This window comes from Mchenga conophoros, linkage group LG22 (genome assembly GCF_057382185.1).
Source record: "Mchenga conophoros isolate Kocher_MC1m ecotype Shallow Benthic linkage group LG22, M_conophoros_male_GT1.1, whole genome shotgun sequence".
Lineage (NCBI taxonomy): Eukaryota > Metazoa > Chordata > Actinopteri > Cichliformes > Cichlidae > Mchenga > Mchenga conophoros.
Window position 1 is genome coordinate 5,291,000 of NC_140546.1, and position 13,769 is coordinate 5,304,768.

Below are 13,769 nucleotides of genomic sequence, written 5' to 3' on the forward strand. Positions count from 1 at the left end.
ACTTAAAATATCTTAAATGTACTTCAGAGTATGGCACATAAAACATGAAAAAGAATAGATTACATAGTGAAGGCTTCAGGTGTGCTTGACTAATGGGACCTTATCCAGATGAAACCCTTGCCAGACACGGAAACAGCCGGGAATGGAGGATTCAACTTTTTTCTCCTCAGCTGGATGCTTTCGCACTTTCGTTTACATCACTTTGGTTCCCCGCTCAGCACAGAGCCGGTGAACTCGACCCTCTGGAGCCGTTTTGTTTTGGTTTCTGAAGCCTGACGAGCAGCCCAAACGCTGCTTCGGAGGCCTTTTGGCGGCAGCGGGGAGCCGAGCAGCGGGGACGACACTGTGAGCTGAAAACAAAGAGTATCGATTCTGCCGGACTCAAGTATGGGATCAATGGTTGTGGCATTTACTGTGAGCTCTGTGAAGCCTATAACCTGCTGCTGGGCCTTGTGTGTGTGTGTTAGTATGTGACTGTGTAATCGTCATTCATATCACAGAGAATGATGCTGAGGTGTCAAGGTTGAATTAAAGCAGAAACCTTTAGGGTAACTTTATAGGATGTGCAAATGCTAAAGCTACTACAGAGGCCATAATTATCTTTGTTATGAGAGGAAAAACAATAAACGGCACTGGAAATGAGCAGAAACGGTACTCAGGACTCAAAATGAAGCTAAACTAGAGTGAATGCTGCTCATATTACCAGGACAAGTGAAAATAAAAATACTTGATAACTTAGAAACTGAGATTCTGGGTTCATCCAATTCTCCAGGACAGTGCCAGCAGGGAGAATTTGATGGTGAACATGAAATGTTTGGATTTTACTTGAACATCCTGCATTTGTGTCCCCTTCTTTGATTTGTAACTCTTTTATGATCGTTTAGACTGTTTTAGGTGATATTTGTAAAAATAAATGAACAGAGCAAACTCATTTTGCTCTTATGAAGGGTGTGCTCTATATTTACTGCACTGCAACAGGTTTGTAAAGCCACATATTCAGCTGATGAGCCCCTCCCGCCCCGCAGAGGAAACCCCGTGTGTTGAAGCTCTTTAAGCAGTCAGGGTGAGTATTTAAGGAGTAAGTCCTCCTCTCCAGCTGCCAAGGACAGGATTACTCAGCAGACAGCCACACTGCTGCCTTCATCTAAACACATCTTCTGAAGACGAACCGCCCCGACCTTTCCCTCAAAAACCTCTAACCTGAAGCTAATTCCCAAGCTAATCTTAGCAACTCCAAAAACCAGCCAGAGGCGACTGCATGAATTCTGATCATAGTAAGACAGCCTGATGTTCTGCAAAAAACATTATTACCAAAAAGAAACCAACAGACAGAAATCTGGTTGGAGCTGAGCTACTTTTAGATAGAAAATAAATTACTTTTGTTACTCACATATATTCTTTTCTTTATTTCTTCTTCCATCCAAAAGAAGTGGCTGTATTTTTATTATTATTATTTTTTGTTTAGTTTTAGGTAAAAGGGAAAAAGTGCATCAACCTAATCTGAACATGTATTCATTTATTTACTTGTCTTGATTTGAATTGGTTCGGAGACTTTCATGAAGTGGGAACAAATCAAATCACATTTTTGATCAGACCTTGAACTCTTGCACATGCATATATTTGTGGTGTTTGATTAATGATCCTCATTTTGTCATTTGATTTTTACAGATAGGATGGAGCTGGTAGCCAGAAATAGACACTTTGATCTTTTGATGAAATTTGCTAAAATGGATATTTTCTCTCTGTGAGTTCTCAGTAATTTTAGTGGTTGAGTTAAAGCCAGCTGGACTTTCCCCCTCACTTCACATCTTTGCTCATATGATCCCAAAGACTCACATGATGACAGGGTGGGCCATTGACCAGCTCCACGGTGACCACCTTTAAGGTGTCATGCTGCGCTCCAGGCACCTTAAAAGTCAGAATTTGCATAGTAAAGTAAGACACACAGGGAAAAAACTGTTTCGCTTCTTAAATAGGTATAGCAATTATCACACCACTAGCAATACAGCACAATATTTTTTTGTGCTTAAAAAACACTGTTGCAGCACATGCATGCATATACCTGAACAGGTATATGCATGCATGTGCTTACGTTTGTTGTTGGCCTCTCGGATGGCCAGGACGCCTTTACTGGCTTTCTGGGTGAACCACTCATAAGTTGATTTAAAGGGGGAGGAGCTACAATAGCTTGTTCCTGGCAGAGAAGACATGTGTGACATAAATGAGGAGTCAGCCAATCAGAAAAGCGTTTGGTTAAAGCACGGGTCCTCAAACTGTGTCCACTTCAGAAACCCAAAACAGTTTATCCACCAACTTTTAAACAAGCAGCTGAAACTCCCCTCACCCCAAACCAGTCATGGAGGATGGTGGCCCCTCCCTGGCCTGATTGAAAACAGTTTACACAAGCACCTCCCCTCGTAAACCCCCCTATGGTTCTAAAAGAAGGCACTATGTGTGTAGGTGTGTGCACGTCTATGCATGTGCAAGAATGTGTGTGTTTTGTGTACGTGAGAATGTGTTTGGGGTTGCCTTTGTGTGATCTCCTGCTCACCAAAAGGATCATAAAAGCAGGAAGCTTTCCACACAAGAAACAGATCTTTCAGATAGGATGTGCTTAAAATAAAACCTCCCCCAGCACCAGAGTGGCTGGAGAGGTGGTCAGAGACAAAGGAATATCTTTGATCCTATAGTTTGAAACTAAGACTTTACAAATTTAAGAAACACAATGACAACATTTAACAATTTGACTCCAACAATAACAAAAGGCAACAAAAGACAGAGAGTAAGAGCATTAGGTAACATGTATAATGTCCCTTGATTAAAGAGCTCAGGGGAGGAGGAGCTCAGACTGATAAAAAGACCTGGTTTACACTCCAAATTATAATTTTTTTCTACTCCTGGCACTCTGTGATGTCACAGAGAAAAGACATTCCTAATAAGGTCATCAGATCCTGTGTTTGTGAAGGGAAGCCAATCAGAATAAAGCTGTCTTAAAAGGCAAGGAGCCAGTAACAGTTTGTTTCAGACATAAGACAAACTGAGCAGCAGCATAAGATGAGGACTATGAAAGTGCTGGAAATGAGCAGGACATTTTTACTACTGTGGGGACATCTGGCCTGCAGGACTGGAAAAAACAGAGAAAACAACTGGACTCCGCTTCAACACATTTCCGTCATGTGGTTTTCTTCCATTTGTTTTGGTGCTAAAAAGCAATTTAACAACTATTGTCCTCTGAAAAGCCTTTCATCACTTTCTTTTGTGCTCATACGTCCCTCACTCTCCCTCACACACACACACACACACACACACACACACACACACACACACACACACACACACACACACACACACACACACACACAACCAGCTGTACAATTAAGTATCATGCACACTCAGTAACACACTCCCAGCTATAAATAGTTAGCACTGTTTGTCTTTATGTAGACACATAACATTTCTCCTTCTTGTCAGTTCCCATTAATTTTCTGCTCCTTTTGCACCGTCACCTCACCCGTCTCTCATTGCTCCTCCTCTACCTCCTTCTTGTCTTCCCTTCTCCTCTCTCAGCCAGAATACTAATAACCCCTTTTCCTCCGTCTCTTACTTTTTTTACCCATCTGAAGTTTTTTTTCTATTCCTACAGAAGCTCATATTCCCCATAAATTTTCTCTGCTTGAATTCTTTCTCCTCATCTCTCAGCATGACTCAGACTTCGCCCTCCTCCTCTCTTTCATCCCTCCATCACTTCACTCTCTCAGGCGAGTTTTTATTTGGAAAGCATCCACAGTTGCTTGGGTTTCACCTCCCTTTTTTGCTCTTTCTATGTTGCTCCCCTTCCATCTAATTCCCATTCATCTCTTCATTTCTACCCATGACTGTTAATAATTCTCAACAGAAAACCTCCCATATGCTCTGCATCTCTCCGCCAAAGACAACTTTCAATTTGCTGATATGAGTCAACATTTCTCCTCTGATCAGAGTAAACGGGAGCATTTGCAAATATCATCAGACCACGAGTCTCCTCACTACAGTACACAGTACGTGCAGCACCCAGCTTCCCGAAACCATGTTTTTACATGCAATGCTGAACTTTGGACTTGATATTTTTATTCTTTTTAATTTCAGGGCACATCTGGCAAAGCTCAGGGCACAGACGTCACTTCCCACCAGTGTCCCATTCATTTTATTTTCAGCTATGAAAGTTGAAGGTAAAAGCAGAATGACTCATTCTGTGTTCGACAGTTTCAGAGTATTGTTTGACTCTGACTAGCTCCCTGTGAGTATGAGTGCTTTCAGGGCCTTATACAGCACTGTGCAAAAGTCTTGAGCCACCCCTCGTTTCTTTATATTTTACTATGAAAAATGGGAAACAAGTGCAGGAATTTGTTGAAATGTGATACATACATGAAAATTATAGTATATAAGGTACGAACAGAGTTCTGTTCAATTCTAACAAGTCCATATTTAGTATGAGCACCTTTAATCTTCAACAAAGTCTGAACTATCTGAGACAGGCTTTCTTTAAGTAGTGTTCTGGAAAAGTTCTCCAGCTTTTTAAAAGGAAATTCAAAGCTTTTCTTTGGATTCTCACTAGTATTGGTTCTGTTTCGATCCATAACTGATCACCAGTCTCCAATTAACCTAACCCCACTAACTGCATGTCTGAGGAAGGAAGAGAACCCACGCAAACTCCACCTGGCCAGGTGGTGGGAATCAAACTCAGGAGCTTTTTGATATGAGGCAACACTGCTAATCACCGTGCCACCATGCTGCCACAAAATATCGCATGGTGGATTAAAATCCAACTGTATTTTTGTACTTGTCTAGTTTCCTCATCCTTTCAAAGACACTTTGCACACCATGCTAAGATATCCAATGTTTGTTCATCCCTTTCTACGAACATTATTGCTAAGGATTGTCTTATTGCATTGGAGTCACACTGGGTTAAATATGTACACTTGGGTTTTAAGGGGTATTTATTATTTTCTTCTTTTTTTTGGGTTGTATGGAAGCCCCAAACGCAATTTCATTGTTCTTGACAATGACAATAAATAAATAAATACTAAATACTAATACTTGAGTGAGGGTGCTTTTTATGATTGAGTTATTTATTGGCCACTGACTTTAGCGCTGGGTCTAAAACACATTCCTCTGAAAATGAACAAGTACAAGAACTGACATGGCATTAAAATAGGTCCAAAAGCAGCTGATGTCCAAAGAAGAACTTTGGCAAATCTTCAGAAAAACCTTGAGAACTGTTTCTGACGACCACTTTAAACATTTTTAAAGAATGCCTAGATCCTTGGAAACAAAATACAAGGCAATGATGTACAGTACTGAATATCAGCTTTTATACTCTGCTGTCATGTTTTTGTTCAAAAGAGGATCCATCTGCAGAGAAACTGAATGAAGAAATGAAGTCAATCTTTACTCTGGCAAAGATGATCTGTTTATAAAAGTGGTAGAAAAAACAAAAATCAAGCCTAACACAAACCAGGATCTGACAAACACAGTCAGAGAGGTAGACGATATACAAAATGAGCTGAATGAGATACAGACGTAGGTGAAAAGAATTAGGGAATTAAAGAAGACAAGCGACAGAAGCCAGAGACAGGAAGTAGAGCTACTTAAGATGCAGAAAATTAAAACAGGAAGTGACTGTAAGTGAGACAGAAGAAGACGGGATAGAAGGGAACGATAGAAACAACAATAAGAAACATGAGGAACTAAAGTAGATAAATACACAGGAACCAAAACTCAAACACAACAACGTGAGATTTTAAGGCCTGTCACTAATCACGATAACGTCAGCTGTCGTTTCTTCAGGTGGTTTTGATGCTTTCATCCAGTTACATCAAGCAAAAGGAAACAGGACTGATCAAAGAACAGGTCCACCCAACACAGAGGTGAAAGGCTACGAATGATGGCACATGCTACGAAACAAAACTGCAAAGCTGCAATAAAGATAAATGATCCTATAAAGCTTAAATATATTCTTCTGATGTCTGATGATATGCATCAGTGTTAAGAGAGATGACAGAAATGCTTGCTCAGTAGCTTCAAAATGCTTTTTCCTGCATAAAATGTGAGTTTATTGTCACAGTATAACATATTTTGAACTCTATTTTTCCAATCCCCCAGCTCGGTCAGATATCTATTGAGTGTTGAGTTCAGAGAGTCGAGTTCTGTTATCCGTCTGAAATGGAGATCTGAGTTAATAGAGTCCAGAGCGCCCCGTCCTTCCTCGCCTGCTGCACTGCTTAGCTGAATCACCGCGTGTTTTCATATTCATATTGTGGGAGAGGCAGCAAGGGAGGCAGGGCAGAGATGTTTGGAGGAGGGGAACAACTGTACTGCATTGTTAGTGAGAGACAGATGAGGGAGTGAGAGGAAAGCCCAAACAGGACAACCGAAACAGGCTGCAGCGTGATGCACATTACATGCATGAGATGCCGCTCGTATCAACACTTGTTCACCTTTAGCCAAGTGGAATGAAAACTTCCAGACCTACCAGCAACGATGATGGTGAAAGAAATGTGCATCAGATGGTTCATGGGCGGGCGTCTGGGTGCAAACGATGAGTAAGGATGTCGCTGTCAGAGCTGAGCAGACAGGTTTAATATGAGTGGATTAGTAGCTGAAAGGTGCAGATAAAGCCATGAAAAGATGTATAGCTCATGGGCTGTGAGTGCAGCAAAATATGAACAGTTTTGGTCTCAGGTTCTCAAAGTTAAACACAGAGATTTGCACTTAAGTGATCCACTCATGGAAAAAAATCAGAAAAATATGTCATATGCGTTTTCCTGACAACAGATGTGTTCAGTGGCAACAGGGAAAAATTCAACCATTGCTCTGGTCAATGGAATCATAGTTTTGTGGAGCCTGAAATGACCACATTTGCATGAGAAAGTTACATGCTTGGTTATCGAGCTGCATCCATAACCTGTACAGGTGCAATGCACATGCACACATTGCTTCTTACTGCTAATTATCAGCTAACTAATTAAATACTCAAGTTTCATTCAACAGGACTGAACCACAAACTTCCTGGATGTCTGTACCACACAGCAAGATGTAACATCATGCAGATAATTGCATCAAAAATGCTTCACGGGCTTCACGACCCCCCCCCTCTTTTTTTTTTAAACGGGTCCATGGAATAGTCAGAAGATCGCTATCAGTGGATCTAAGGATCCGGTTTGGAGAGTAAGGGTGAAGAAGCTCGATGATATAAATGGGGGCCTCTCCTTGTAGAGACATAAAAGTAAGAGTGAGGATTTTAAACTGATATCTGTATCCAATTAAAACAGGAAGTGACTGGTGAAGCCTAGCATGCTGACAGTGGTCAGTCAAAGTGGTCACCCCCTAACTTAAGGCTCTGGAAAATAAATGAGCTATAAAAATTCCACCCACCATACAGTTGTTAAGAAGAGGGAATGTTTTAGGAGAGATCAAATGTGTGTTTCACTGCTATAAACATGTTTACTTCAACAAGGCAGTTTATCAAGATCGACTAACGTTTGAAGCCCCTAATCACACGATCGCCCTTTAATAACACCATCAATTCTCTGCTGATTATGGAGTTGAAGATGTGAGGATATTGCAGTACAACCCCATGCTTATCATTTTACTGGTCACGTTAAAACTCTTAGCTGAATATGTTTAAACATCTTTTATTTGTCATATTTTTCAGATACTTCAAAGCACCAAATGATTCTCACACTGAAAGGTTGTGTGGACAAAGTGAAACAGTAACGTTTGCCAAACTTAGCATCACAGCGGCCGACAGCAAAGACTCTCAGGCTTATTCTGGGATACTTTCATTATGCAAATGTTGTTTTGGTCAGATTTGGTTCCAATGTTATGACACACTGGACATCTGGCCCTTCAAGTTGTATCTGTAGCTGAAACTCTTCTTTGTCAACACTGTTGTGAAGAAAAACTGCACGTGTGGGAATCATTTGAGCTAAATATTCATTTCTGTCTGGTGGATGGCTTTTAGATTTAAAGAAGCATATTTGCCAAAGAGAGCAGCTTTGTTCTGCTGCTGTATCAGTGCAATAAACGAAGTAACGTGTTTTTGTGCAAGGTGACAGTAGAGAGCCTACTTAGTTATCGTTAAAGCTCTCTGACAACATTTAGACTTGTTTTTCTATTTTATGTTGAAGACTCAGGAAACCAATCCAGTGAGCTGGGCATGTTGTAAAGGAAACTGGTGTTGTGGCAAAGAAAGTCCACAACGGCACATTTACATTTGTAGTTTTTGCTGTATTTGGACTTGCAAATAGTGAACTTGTCAAAATGGAAACTGCTGAAGGTCGGGCCAGTTTTAAAAGAGAAGCTGATGTTTGCTCTCTGTACAAGTTTAGTGGGCTATAGTTGAAATCACAAGTACACATGGTCATAATAGGCTTTCATGGAGAGATCTAAAAATAGCAAACACACTGAAAGCAGTCTGGAGATGCAACAGGAAATGCCGTTGAAGGGGAAATCTGCCAAATTCTAATCAGGTCTGACTTCTTTGATTTGAGTAATGACTAGATTTTTTTAAATGTCAACCTTTCTTTTGTTCCTCAGGCTGCCATTTAAAATTGGCCACAAATGTTTTTTTTTTCAGGACATAATAAAAACACAGACAAACAGACAAAACGCCGGGCATGGCTTCATTTGATCCTGTTAGGTATTTGTAGGAGATTTTGTCATAATTCTTGAGTTATGGCCAAAAACACATACTGACCTTGACCTTCACATATGACCTCTCAAACCTTTACACACTGAAGCAAAAGTAAAAATTTTGGCCAAATTAAAGAAATAAAGAGAACCAATAAACACATTTCAGAGATATTTTGTTGATGAAAATCACTGAAGTAGAAGGTGCAGTTCTTTGGTTGAGTTTGGGTCTCAACATATGCAAAATATCCCGATCAGATCAGATCTGCGTCCTACTTTTAGGCTATGAGGGTGTCCCTCATGACTCATGCTCTGGGGTCTTTCCCGGAATGGGAGTGTTGCATTGCATTGGTAGTGGCGACTAAATATGTAAAATCTGGATGAAAGTTCTTTGTAACCTTTACGGAAATAAGAGCACCGAAGAAACTTCTGCTGCCCGTCCTTTACGCGTGTGCACATCCATGTTTCTGCATGACTGTGTTTGTCTTTCCATGTAAGACAATGTGTTCGTGTCCGCGTTAGTGTGTGCGTGCCAGCGACAAAGCGAGGGAGAGCGATAGAGCAACATCAGCAGTGACTGGGGGAAACCGGAGTGTGTGACGACGGTACGGCGGAGAGAGAGAGAGAGAGAGAGAGAGAGAGAGAGAGAGAGAGAGAGAGAGAGAGTCGGATGACACGCACATACATACCCTCTCTGCTTCTCACATACGGAGGAGAGGAGGACAGTGAAGAAGACAGAGAGGAGAACGGAGGAGAGGGGGAACGCGCAGAGAAAGAGACCCGGGGAGAAATGCCTGCTGGACGGATGGATTTTATTTTCCCCGAGCTGAACGAGCCTCTGTAAGACAACATGGGCTGCATAGGATCCCGGACAATCAGTAAGGACACGCTTCTTTATATCCCGCCATGTGGCAAGATGGATGGATGCATGCATGTGGAGAATTTAAAAGAAGAGAAATGAGATGAAACAGACACACATGTGTGATTTTCCAGGTTTACTTATCGCTAATTATCCCGCAGGAAGTTGCAGCGCTTCGGTGGTCTTCTGCTCTTTTCGTGCCCATAAAGGTGTCTGTTTTCAGGGTGTAGTGTCTGCACAGTTTACTGTAGGGATTACTATCGCATCTCAGTGCGTGTGCGTGTGTGTGTGTGTGTGTGTGTGTGTGTGTGTGTGAGGGGAGAGGCAGGACAGACAGGCAGCAGAGATGTGAGCGGAATAAGATGCGCTTTGACGTTTTTCGTCTCCACATGGATGACACTGGGCATGCAGACAGTGTGTGTGTGTGTGTGTGTGTGTGTGTGTGTGTGTATGAGAGATGAGAGAGAGAGAGAGACCTCCGCCTTGACACAAGACTAAGGTCATTGCATGCTGGGTGTCTGACAAAATCCCCCTCTCCCCCCTCCTCCCTTCTTCCACTTTCCCCTCTTACTCACCCCTTCTTTTCTTTCCTTCCTTCCATTCTTCCATCCATCCCTCCCTCCCTCCATCCATCCTCTCCTCTTGACTCTCCCTCTTCTGTGCGTCATGCTGCGACGTAATAAATTGAAGACGCAGGCAGTGGATACCGGGTTTCTCTCTCTCTCTCTCTCTCTCTCTCTCTCTCTCTCACACACACACACACACACACACACACACACACACACACACACACGGTGAGAGTTATGAACAGGAAGCTCCGAGATTGACTCTTGCAGGATGAGTCAGAACCGGGCTCGGCGCACTCAGGTGTGCGCCTGAACGCTCAGCTCATGTAGGTCATTTCTGTGAAGTCAATGCTACACACACGCGCACACACACCATTGTGAGGACCCCTGTTGACCTTATGCATTGATCTTTCCCTTCCAAAGGTTTAGGCTCTAACAGCCTGGATTCACCTTTTTACATTTTTGCCCAGAAATCACAAGGAAAAAAAGGAAAACCATTTCTTTGCTTAGAGCGCCCCCTACACTATCATTCCAGAGTGCGCTACTCTTCCTTCTTGTTACTTTTAATTTTCTTGCTCCAGTTTCCGATTTTTTGGACTCGTTTGTATCATTGCATCAAAATCATTTGGAATATTATCTCAGTTTCACAGTGTTGGTATCAGATGCTGTTAGCCAGGAATTGTTGGCTTATCGTAAATTAGCAATTTTCCAGTGTTCTTGAAATTAAAACAGCACAAGAGAGAACAAACTTACCCACTTCCTTAGTGACGCTAATGTTTTTTGGGTTCATTGGTACTTGAACCCTATAGATGGTTATGGGCGTGCAGTTAGCTAACTAGAACTTACAGCTATGCCAATGACATAACCTCCTTCTACTGGCTGAAAATGTTTTGGTGGTTTGTAGCCAACGCGACACTATAAGTCTCTCAGAGTGAATTTCGGCTAAACCTTCAATAATCAAATTTTAAATTCAGTGTTTAAAACGTTAAAAGAAAGCGCTCTTGCTCCTAAGGTCTGGAACTGGTCTACAAAGAGACAAGAGTACAAATGTGCTCATTGTACATTTAAATGTTCAGTGCCAGTTTAAAACTAAATTGTAAGTCAGTCAGGAAGGAGTGCAAGGTGAACATGTTCAGGCAGATACAGGACTTTCAGCACAGCATAGACACGCAGCAGTAGTGTGGTCATTTGTAGTTTAGGAGGTGGTGCTTTCTGTGAAAATTCCCACATGCCAGTGCCACTAAAGTCTCTCTCCACTACAAATACCACAACCCAAGATATCCCAAACTGCTGATAAAGAAAAGTGTGGTCACCTCTCTGCATGTGTATTGTCATTTCCCATTATGTGCAGCATCCAGCTGTTGTGTCCTGCCTTCACATGCTCATATGTGATGACACACACATTGTACCAGAGCCATGATCCCCTCCCTCTATCTACACTATCACAGCCTCATCAGCTCCTTTATGAAAACAAATGGAGGGTGCTGGAGGACTTAAATAAAGGAAAATTTGACCTTTGGTTGTCATTGAGCAGAGCCGGTAAAGGATGGCGAGGGACTGGGGCAGGGACTGTAGTGGGTGAGGAATGATAAGGAAGAAGAGCAGAAGCTTGTGGTGTGAAGATCCAAAATAATATCCTGGAGCGTTTATTTGGTCTCATAAGTGGGTGTGTTCCCCTTTGTGGTTAGGTTTTTTTTTTTCTTATCTCCTCTGGCTGATTCTCTCTCCCTCCCTTCCTCTTCTTCTCTCTCTATTATTTGCTGTGTCAGAAGTAGATCAAAGCACATTATGCTAGCTATGCGCCGGCCACGTTATCTAACTCCAGTTGATATTTTCATTTTTGGAAATGTGTGCTCCAGACGCTGTGAGGAGTGAGCTGAGAGTGAGGTCTGGAGCTGACTGTCTGCACGCAGGGGAGACAAAGCAATAAAAAGTGGGACTGTTCGCAGAGGATAAATGAGACCAAAAATATCTTAGCAAAGTATCAGAGCTAAACCTACACTGACAATAACAGAGTTTTTAGAAATTTTTGCTTTCACTGTATCTCCACTTTAATGGGATTTAATTTTGTTTCCAACTCTGCAAGTATTAGGTGTCTGTCTCTGAACAGGAACTAGGTTTTGGAAGTCAGTCTAAAACAAAGAGTTAATCTAGGAAAACTACAATGAGACAGACATAAAACAACTTCTGTGGATGAATATTGTGTGACCTTGATCAGGGACACAGTGGCGGCATTGTTGGGACGAGCGCGCTGAAGAACTGAAGGAAAAGGTGGAGGCTCACAGCTGCTGAGTACATCAAAAAGAGAAAGCAAAGCTGCTTCTTTGCAGAATAAAAAACACTGTTATTGTTATTGCACTTCTGTGTCCTTGTCATTGTTTACCAGCGCAGAACAAGCAATAGCTCAGACTTTGACATTTTAATTTCTGCTGCTTCTTAGGTTTGGTCTTACCACCACAGTACCCCTGCACATGTTGGTAGATGTAAAGTTCTACTGGGGCACAATTGGCCATGACTCAGTACGCACAGTTTGCTGTACAGTTACTTAGATATTCAATTCAATTATTTTTTAATGTAGTGCCAAATCAAAACGAGCGTTACCTCAAGGCACTTGAGGCGCTTCACAATCAACAACCCTTTACAAGTAAGCACTTGGTGACAGCAGGAAGGAAAAAAGCCCTTGTAACAGGAAGAAGCCAGGGAGCCAACAAAGAGAAGCTAATAAAGGAGAAATGTGGTTCTTTCTGGTTCCTGTCAGTATTTTTGTTGCATCATTGCCTGATAATAATGAATTACAGTAGTTCACCCTAGAAAATATAAAGTCATTAACTAATTTATTAGGCATTGCTCTTAGTGGGGATGCGTCTCATTGTAGAGATCTTGCGCAAATTCAGTAAGACAGTTTACATCTGGCTTCCTACATACATAAAGCTGAATATCATCTGCACACTCCCCGAGAAAAGCATGTATACTGTAAACAGAACTGGTCCCAGCACAGAACCCTGTGGAACTCCACAGTTAACCTTAGTGTGTGATTTGCACTCCCCAAATCTTTTAGATAAATATGATTCAAAACACTGCAGAACAGTACCTTTAATAACTATGGGATTTGCTAATCTCTCTAATAAGATATTGTGGTCAACACTATTGAATGCTGCACTGCGGTCCTGCAGAACATGCACAGAAATGAGTCCACTGTCAGATATACAATGAACTCCCCTTCCTTTGCTCACTGTTACTATTCCATTCCATTTATATTCTGAAATCTGCATGCACTACTTTTGAATTAATTATTCAGTTGTACTTTGTCACTCAGAGTAGGGTACAGTTTTTCCCCACTAGACAGATGCCTGAAAAATGTTACACAGGCACCAGTTCATCATCAAACTAGTCATATTTCTAAGTGCATCACATCATTCAGGAGCTTGCACTATTACTTATAGCAGTAATGGCTTGAAGCAATTGTTTTCTGTTTGACTTTCAGTCTCTTAGAACGTAGTCCACTCTTCTTTACAGCGGTGCTTCGGTTCATCGAGGTGTGTGGACATTCATTTATGAGCTCTTAAGGTCCTGCTACAGCATTTCAATGAGGTTGCAGTCTGGACTTTGACTGGGTCAGCACAACACCTTGATTCTTTACTTTTTCAGCCATTCTGTTGCATATTTTCTGCTTT

The 13,769-nt window shown here is 41.7% G+C and overlaps 1 protein-coding gene across 6 annotated transcripts in view; it reads left to right on the forward strand.

Moving 5' to 3' along the window:
* Positions 1 to 9,313: 9,313 nt before the first annotated feature.
* Positions 9,314 to 13,769, forward strand: part of LOC146548621 (uncharacterized) — a 73,824-nt gene continuing 69,368 nt past the window's right edge. For 2 of the 6 annotated variants that reach the window (XM_085261428.1, XM_085261431.1), the window contains exon 1: positions 9,315 to 9,548. In XM_085261428.1, coding sequence (XP_085117554.1) covers positions 9,521 to 9,548 — 28 coding nt within the window. In that variant the 5' untranslated portion in view covers positions 9,315 to 9,520. Of the gene's footprint in view, positions 9,549 to 13,769 lie in introns of all 6 variants that reach the window. The other 4 variants (XM_085261430.1, XM_085261432.1, XM_085261429.1 and 1 more) reach the window with 3 other exon arrangements.